This window comes from Ranitomeya variabilis, chromosome 6, assembly GCF_051348905.1.
Source record: "Ranitomeya variabilis isolate aRanVar5 chromosome 6, aRanVar5.hap1, whole genome shotgun sequence".
NCBI classification, from domain to species: domain Eukaryota; kingdom Metazoa; phylum Chordata; class Amphibia; order Anura; family Dendrobatidae; genus Ranitomeya; species Ranitomeya variabilis.
In genome coordinates this window covers 72,512,450-72,521,906 of record NC_135237.1, presented here as the reverse complement: position 1 = coordinate 72,521,906, position 9,457 = coordinate 72,512,450, and the positions used below count along the sequence as shown (strand labels likewise).

General features: G+C 51.0%; 1 protein-coding gene across 2 annotated transcripts; it reads right to left on the bottom strand.

The window, feature by feature from the left end:
- Positions 1-1,980: 1,980 nt before the first annotated feature.
- Positions 1,981-7,532, bottom strand: LOC143781795 (uncharacterized). Of its 2 annotated transcripts, none has more exons than XR_013216813.1 (2): positions 4,302-7,532; positions 1,981-3,449 (listed from the first exon to the last, which is right to left on the bottom strand). XR_013216813.1 is itself a non-coding variant. In XM_077268632.1 (2 exons), the coding sequence occupies exons 1-2, from the start codon at positions 7,405-7,407 to the stop codon at positions 2,860-2,862; spliced, it is 1,272 nt and encodes a 423-aa protein (XP_077124747.1). In that variant the 5' UTR covers positions 7,408-7,532; the 3' UTR covers positions 1,986-2,859. The 2 variants fall into 2 exon arrangements, 1 of the variants encoding a protein (XP_077124747.1); XM_077268632.1 differs by having other exon boundaries at positions 1,986-3,449; positions 6,726-7,532.
- Between the last annotated feature and the right edge of the window lie 1,925 nt (positions 7,533-9,457).

Here is a 9,457-nt window from a genome sequence, read left to right as displayed (position 1 = left end):
TGCCCACACAGTAGTATACAGCACTGCCCACACAGTAGTATACAGCACAGCCCACACAGTTGTATACAGGACAGCCCATACAGTAGTGTACAGCACTGCCCGCACACTATTATACAGCACAGTCCACACAGTAGTATACAGCACAGCCCACACAGTAGTACACAGCACTGCCCACACAGTAGTTTACAGCACTGCCCACATAGTAGTATACAGCACAGCCCACACAGTAGTATACAGCACTGCCCATACAGTAGTATACAGCACAGCCCACACAGTAGTATACAGCACAGCCCATACAGTAGTATACAGCACTGCCGACACACTATTATACAGCACAGCGCACACAGTAGTATACAGCACAGTCCACACAGTAGTATACAGCACTTCCCACACAGTAGTATACAGCACTTTCCACACAGTAGTATACAGCACAGTCCACACAGTAGTATACAGCACTTCCCACACAGTAGTATACAGCACTGTCCACACAGTAGTATACAGCACAGTCCACACAGTAGTATACAGCACAGCCCACACTGTAGTATACAGCACTGTCCACACAGTAGTATACAGCACAGTCCACACAGTAGTATACAGCACAGCCCACACTGTAGTATACAGCACAGTCCACACAGTAGTATACAGCACAGCCCACACAGTAGTATACAGCACAGCCCACACTGTAGTATACAGCACTGCCCACACAGTAGTATACAGCACTGCCCATACATACTCCCGAGAATGGGCTCCTTCCAAAGCCCAAACAATGCTTGGCCCATATCAGCAGCATACACAGACCCCTGCCAGACTTCCCTTACCACATGTAGACTGTCCCACCCCAGTATCAGTATTCACTGCCATTGAATCTCTCAATCATCTCCTCATCCATGAGAATCGGATCACACTATGATCATACTCTGCTGAGAAAGCGATCAGAGTGTCATTTGCAAAATTGATCTGATTTTCTCAGATGCCAAAAAAATACACTTGTCTGCATCTAGCCTTAGACTTGAAGAACCCCTCTAATGCATTTTACAATTTCACAAATGTTGAGAATCACAAAATTGGATGTTTTTGTTCCAATGATTACAGACATCAAAACTGATATAAATACAAATACCACTGATGCATATCAATGCAAACCTATCATAGGGATACACCCTATCATGGACGTCAAACAAATGACGGGGCGCAAACTCCACTGCTAATTAACTCCTACAACAAACCACGGAGTAAAGATACGCCAAAAACTACTGGGTAAAAATAGTAACAACTCTTTATTAGAAATATTATTAGACAAATGTATACAAAACTAGACATACAGGGTACACAAATAGTTCATGTATGGCGGACAAAAACCACTGTAAATGGCACCAGGGGGACAGAAGACAGCCGGTAATTAACCAGGACAGGTGAGTGTCATCAATTAATAATGTGTCCTTAAAGTGCATAGTGCTGATGAGTACCACCTATACCTGGTAAATCACCATACCTATCTGCATATCAGACACAGGGGTCAGTTAGAGGTGACAAAAGAAATTTTAACATGTAATATATAATGCAGATGGATGCCACCTATACTTGATACATCACAACATATATCCATAGGCAGAAGAGTATGGTCAATTTAGAAGTACAAAAAGGACTGAATCTGTCTTACCCAATAAAGTCAGTGCCAGTGATTGTCCGGCGGCCCCGATGCGCGTTTCGCGTTAGGCTTCCTCGGGGGGTCAAAACTGATATAACCAATATAAGCTGACATAACCCGCAGCTAGACTGGCATGGACCACAGAAGAAGCTGTGATGGAGCAATGTGGAATTAAAGCTATAACAAATCAAACTTTAAATGTGTGTTTAGAAATTTGTTTTGTAATGAGTAAGCAAAAAGTTGTAATACGCTTCCATTTTAAAGGTGGACTACACATTTTACTTTGATGACTATATAGCGTAGTTAGACTGTGGAGACCTGGTGTCGTAACCAGTGCCTTCCCCCCTCCCATCAATCCCGTAATGAAACACACATAGTCCTAGGTGGGTTGAACAGGTCGGTCACAGTTTATTAATTAAATAAGCTGAAAAGGGCAATTACATGTCGTAACGGCCGCTCGCGCCGAGCTCCTGTCCGTGATCGACAGGGTAATTGGACCAACGAGCGACTACGACCTTTGCCCTCCTCCGCTTCTTCCGCTGTGACTTAATAAAGGTTACCAGCATTAGTTATATCACGTACAAATATAATTTTTTTTTTTTTTTTTTTTTTTTTTTTAAAGTAAAATATTACAATAGCATTTACACATTTACATCATCCCGTAGGTTAGTCTCATCTTTAGCCTTTAAAAAGGGAGGGTGGGTGGGACAATGCTTCCAGGTGTCCGCCGGGAGGAAAAGAGAAAGTTCCCGGCCGGACACCTGGATTTAACCCCTGTAGGAGTGGCCGTAGGACCCCTCCCCTCCAGTGCCCACTGGCCGGCCAGGGGTCTTCCAATTAGTGCATCACTAAAGGGGAGTGATGCCAGGGGGGAACAGGCACCGACAACCTTTCTGTGCTGCTCTATCTAGGTGCTCCCCAGTCAGAGACGCGCACCTTATACAGTACCGCGTCTGCCAGACTGTGGAGACCTGGTGTCGTAACCAGTGCCTTCCCCCCTCCCATCAATCCCGTAATGAAACACACATAGTCCTAGGTGGGTTGAACAGGTCGGTCACAGTTTATTAATTAAATAAGCTGAAAAGGGCAATTACATGTCGTAACGGCCGCTCGCGCCGAGCTCCTGTCCGTGATCGACAGGGTAATTGGACCAACGAGCGACTACGACCTTTGCCCTCCTCCGCTTCTTCCGCCACGGAGGATCCCGTGTATTACCTACGCGGGACTCCGACCCCACCCATCACTTTTAGGGCCTGTTCAACCCCATCCTGTAAACCAGACAGAAAAATATCGAGGCCAATGTCCGTTAGGTGAACTCCGTCCGGTCGCAATTGTGGCGTGTTTTTCTTTTGTAGGTATTGGTGATGAATCACGATACCGCCTCTTCCTCTCACATATTTTCCGATTCGAGCGTTGAATTTCACCCTTGTCCGCTCTATGGCTCTCTTATCTCTTGCACCACGCCATTCGGCCCGTGGTGTTATCTCCGACCACACCAGTATCATGTTCCTGAACAGCCAGCTGAACCGTTCCATATCCGTTGTCACCCATTTGTACAACTCGGCCACCTTTTGTTTGCCCAGGTCATTGCCACCTGCGTGTAACACCAATATCACCGGGCGTTCCGCCATCCTTGCTATGCCCACCATCTCCTTGAACACCTGGTTCCACCGGAGGCCTCTGATACCCCTCCAGTTAACTTTTATTCCCGGGATGTAGAGATTTGTTCCTCCTGGCCGCAGTTTGGCCCTCTTTTCGGCCCAGTGTACGTAGGAATCTCCTACCACCCAAACATCAACCCCTGTAAGAGACAATACATGTTAATTAAGCAAGTCGGGCCTGATGTATCTGGCGAAGCATGCGGACTTCCAACGACCCATTCTCTGCACCTCAGCCTCTGACACTCCTGCCCTAGCTGCCTCTGTGGCCGCCCCTATCCGGAACGAATGTGTTCCGTACTCCTTTGGATTTGCGCCGGTTTCTTTCAAGCATCGCTTGAACATTGCCTGGAATTGGTACTTGGTCAGAGGGGACCCGTCTGTATGAGTGAAGAAAAATCTACCCTCGTGTCTTATTACGGCGTATCTTTTAACCATTTTTAGTGGGCAAGCTGGGCCCTCTGTAGCGTTAACCAGGACCCATGTGCCCCTACCGGTGGGATCGCATTTGGATTTCCTAACCCTGATGCGCAGGGCGCCGCTGCATATAACTATATCCTCATTAATTAAGCCTCCTTCCGATGCGGTTTTTGACCGCGGTAGCAATTCGCTAATACGCAGTGCTCCGAAAAAGACGGTCGCAAACGCTGCCGATATGAGGGCCGCCTCATATTGCGATGAGCAGACTGACGGGGATATCGCAATTAGGTCCTGCAATAGACTCAGAGAAATGGGGCGGCGACATTCTTGACTTGGCTGAAGCCTTTTCCAACCTTTTATGGCTTGTTTTATGCAGAAGGATTTAGTTACGTCAACCCATCCCAATAATTGAAAGAAAAATGCAAGCCCCGATAATTTCCGTTGTGCCGATGTGCCCGACGACCCGCTTTCCCTCATCCGTAAAAGGAAATCAGTTGTCACTGCGCTTCGCGCTCCGTCGCTTTCGTCGACCGGCCTACCCTGAATTAGGGAGCACCACTCCTCCCAAGCCTTACCATACACCTGCCAGGTAGCTGGCGAAACGGATGCCCGGATTAAGGGCATCAATGATTGGCCACTGTGTCCCACAGGAACAGTGGACACAGAATACCACGGGGTTGCGAGTTGGGCTGCTGGATTCTGAAAGCCTGCCAATTAGAAAATAACAGTGGGTTAATGATATTATCATCTACTTCCGCCACCACTGTGGCTCTACACCAAATATTGTTTTCAAGGCAAATCAGCGCTAGTCGGCGCAAAAGAGCGAGTATGGGCAGGGATGAAGAAGACATGTGATTTAAACTCTTTGCCGTTTTCGTATTTTTTGTTTGGAAACGAATGTTCGTGTTTCTCAACTGATCGGCCCATATGTCTATCGCAGCAACAACCGCAAATAATTCCCATAGGGACGGGTCTTGACCCCATTTTGTTGTCGTCCATCTCTCTGGCCAACCTGATTTGCACCATTGGTTTTTAAAAATTGCTGCAAAACCCTCTTTTTTATTCCACCCTACTGTCAGCCCTAAATCCTTGCTTGCGATCTCTCTCGCCATAACGCACGTGTGACCGTTGTATGATTGCAGGAACGTTTTCCACACTAGCAGATCTGCTTTTAGCGAACGGGTGAGCCTAATTCTATGGCCGGGCTGAGAAGCGCCTTTTGTTGCCAAAGATAGTCTGCGCGAGAATGCTCTGCCGACCGGCATTACGCGACAAGCGAATGTCAGAAGGCCCAGTAATGCCTGCATTTGCTGGAGGGTTACCTTGTTCACTTCTAGAAAGCCTTTCAACATTTGTAGGGTTTTTAATATTTTATCCTCTGGTAAACGGAAAACCATTAACGTGGTATCTATTTCGATGCCCAAGAAAGGCAATACATTACATGGTCCCTCCGTTTTTTCGGGCGACAGTGGCACGCCGAATTTGAGTGCGATAGCTTTGAATGTTTCTAGCAGCTCGGAGCAAAGTTTAGAGTTTCTAGGGCCGACAAACAGGAAATCATCGAGGTAGTGAATTAGGGATTTACTGCCCGTTTCGTACCGAACTACCCAATCTAGGAAGGTGCTGAATAGCTCAAAATAGTGACATGAGATGGAACATCCCATCGGAAGGCACATGTCGAAGTAATAGAGCTGATCCACTTTGCAGCCCAGAAGGTGGAAACATTCGGGGTGCACGGGTAGTAAACGGAATGCCGATTCGATGTCAGATTTGGCTAGCAGGGCGCCGGGTCCGGCAGCCCGGACTAATTCCACCGCCTTATCGAAAGACGCGTATGAGACAGAGGCTTCTTCTGGGGAAATTGCGTCATTAACTGATTCGCCCTTTGGGTGAGATAAATGATGAATTAAGCGGTATTTACCGGGTTCTTTTTTTGGTATAATGCCTAGCGGTGATATTTTCATGTTTTTGAAGGGGAGCGACTGGAAGGGGCCTGCTATTCTACCCAATTCTACTTCCTTTTCAATTTTTTGTCTAAGTATTTCGGGGAATTCGCGAGCCGATTTTAGGTTATCGGATAGGGTTGGCGTTCTTGTTAGCCTAAAGGGAATAAAAAACCCGTCGGAGAATCCTGCTTGCAGCTGCTGAGCCGCTTTCTTATTGGGGTAGAGCTTTAGCCAGGGGGCCATCGCGGTTACGCTCACTGGGGTTCTGCCTTGTAGGTGCTTTGTAAGGCTGACGAGTGCACCTTGACGCTGGGTGTCCCCCCCCGCAAGCGGAGCAATCATGTCTGAATTTGCATAATGCGTGGAAGCGGCAGTTTCCCTCATTGAACAACCAGCAGGCCCCGGGTTTTCGCACGACCACTGAGTTTTGACCTGCGACTGCGGAGTAATTAGTGGTCGCGGCCGAAAAGGGGGGCTGTTTTTGGGACAGCATCAACCGCAACCATACGTCTGTTGCTTTAACTCCCCAGCCTAGCTCGGGCTGTAGGGCCAGACGCCTGCGGAACTCCTCATCATACCGCCGCCAGGCTGAACCGCCGTGCGACTTGTATGAACTATATATCATGTCCTGATATATAAACAATTCGGAGCAGCGTTCCGGATGTTTCTGGCCCATAATACAGCCCATTACTGCGAAGGCCTGGAGCCAATTATTCATGGTTAATGCAATTCTCGATCTCCCCCTATCGAAACCCCTCTCGTTAGGTTTATCCACCGTTTGTTGGTCCGCTGATAACAGCGACCATATATCAATATAATCGTTGCTCCAGATTTTCTGTCTCGTTTCCTGGTCTATATGGGCGCCTAGCGGGCTGATCCCGCAGAAGAAGGCGTCTTTGTGTAGATTAGCTGATTGTGGTGTTGCATTGTTCACCACCTTTCCGCTCGAGTGTGATAGTTGTAAGATTAACTCCTTTACCGCTGAGGTTAGCTCCATTTCCTTTAAGTTAACACCGTAGCGTAACCCTTCCTCGCTACCCTTGTAACACTCACCGCTGTGTGACTCTGGACGAGTGTACTCCGATCCTGGAGGAACCCCTGCAGATGTAGACGGGGTGATGTCGCAGGACGGGGAAACTCTGGCTCCCGCTACAGCGTGGGACCGGCCGATGTGCTGGCCGATGCCCTGCGTATCGTGCGTTGGAGCCCGATTACAACCACATAGTGGCGGATTAATGGCTCTGTCTTCGGCGCCTGCACGGTTGTTGTTGTTGTGGCTGGAAGCCGTGGGGGATTGTTCTCCCCGGCTGAAAGCCCTAGAGGGTGCGCGTGATTTTGAAGTCTTGTCCCGTGCCCGATGACTCCTATCCGGGCTCTGCGATACATCGGACCCCTCGGATGTTGCTGATGGCAGCCATTCTGAGGCCCGCGATCTGCGGCGGCTCCTATGGGAGCTGCGTCTACGTTGGTAACGGGAGGGGCGTTTAGAGGGGTAGCCCGAATGGCGACGGGAGTTATTGGAGGAAGATTGGGAGGACGTGCGGCGTCTACGCCTTCGTTCGCCCTTACTATGCGGTGTCATGGGAGGGATTCTTTCGGTAGCCGGAAGGGGATCATTGGCCGTAGACGGTCCTGTAGTGCTACTTAGGAGGGGAGGCGTTAGGAGGCCACCGTATTCGACTCCATTATTGGTATTTAACAGGGCGGCAGCGATTGGATAATTTTTATTGGGCATGTGGGCGCTGTGGGGTGGTATGAGTGTGTCCGTGATTGGTGCCGTTAACAAAAATTCACAGTAATTGTTATTGTGCAGCTGTTGAGCGCCTTGATCGGTCCTTGCGGACCGAACAATGCGCTCCTCAGCTGCCCTGTACCCTGTACTGCCCGACCCCTGATACCCCCGTGCAGGCACCAGTGCTGCGTCTGCCGGGGGTATGCTGGAGGTCGGACCTGGTGGGGGATCTGCGCACTGATCGGTCAGAATCGACCGATCAGAGCATTCTGGGGGCTGCATGGCATTGATGCCAGCCTCCCGATTACCCCCTGCGGGCGGTGTATGTGTGCCCGCAGGGAAGGTAATGGGGGACCGGCCGGCGCCGCCATTGCTGGTTATTTGCAGTGACCGGAAGTCGGGGGGCGGGGACCGGAAGTGCCCGGCCGGAGCCTTTGCCGAGTCCCGTGCCGACACTGAGGGCGCCGGAAGCCGCCGGCTGCAGCGAGGCGGCGAGGACGCCCCCTCCCCTACCCGGAGACGCTCCGGGGCGCGGGGTAGGCGGGCAGATCGCCTTCCCCCCGGCGCCTCCGCCAATGTCTCCGGAGCGGCCGGGGAAAGGGGGGACGCCGCGCTACGCCTGGCGCTGCCGGGCTTGGCCACCCCAGCCTGGGACGGAGCCTCCGGCGCCGGACACATAACGCCTCCTTCCGCCCCAGCAGGGGCCTGAACAGACGCCGCCCGCGATGGGACGCAGCCCTCCCTCTGACGGGTGCGACGCCCGGCCCTGCACCGCCTCTTTCGCGAGGTCCCCAGGCCCTCTGCAGCCGCGAGCCCTGGTGCCTGCAGCGGCGCCGAGAGGGGCCTCCGCCTACGGCTCTGTGCCGCTCCACCCTCCGGCCCCCCGGGTGCTGGCGTTACAGCAGGCAGCGAAGGTGAGCTAGACCCGAGGGGACCAGGGGGCGAAGGGGAGAGAGAGGCCGAACCTAGGGGACCCGGGGGCGACGCGGTGAGGGAGGACGGACCGGGGGGACCCGTGGGCGGAGGGGTGAGTGAGCACAGCTCGGGGGGACCCGGGAGTGACGGGATGAGGAAGGACAGGCCGGGGTCGGGAGAAGGCCCAGGGAGGTGAGCCCTGACATCGGTAATAATGGCCTGAAGCCAGTGCTCACCTCTCTGTTCCACTCCTTTCAGCAGGGCCTCGACCAGGGGGTCCGACATAGCTATGCAGGGGACAATGCACAATGCTTCCAGGTGTCCGCCGGGAGGAAAAGTGTCATGATCTCCATGGCCAGAGAACTAGCATAAGCCTCTATAGGAACAAGCTCTTGGAAGATGTAACTGTACTGACCATGAACTAAACCTACCGCATCATCTAGAAGTAGCCAGGTAGCATGTCCTACTTTTTATCCCTATATGCCCAGCGCCGGCCGGAGAACTAAATAATGCTAGCAGAGGGAAATATAAGACCTGACTCACCTCTAGAGAAATGCCCAAAAGGAGACAGAAGCCCCCCACATATATTGGCGGTGATATGAGATGAAACAACAAACGCAGCAGGAAAATAGTTTTAGCAAATTTGAGGTCCGCTTTCTAGATAGCAGAAGACAGAAAGCATACTTTCATGGTCAGTAGAAAACCCTAACAAAACACATCCAGAAATTACTTTAGGACTCTGGCATTAACTCATAATACCAGAGTGGCAATTCCTGATCAACAAGAGCTTTCCAGACACAGTAACGAAACTTCAGCTGTGAACTGGAACCAAAATACAAAAACAAAACATGGACGAATGTCCAACTTATCTAGTAGATGTCTGGGAGCAGGAACAAGCACAGAGAGGCTTCTGATAACATTGTTGACCGGCAAGCATCTAACAGAGAAGCCAGGTTATATAGCGACACCCAGATCTAATCAGAACAGGTGAACAGGGAAGATGATGTCACAAGTTCAATTCCACCAGTAGCCACCGGGGGAGCCCAGAATCCAAATTCACAACAGTACCCCCCCCTCAAGGAGGGGGCACCGAACCCTCACCAGAACCACCAGGGCGATCAGGATGGGCCCTATGAAA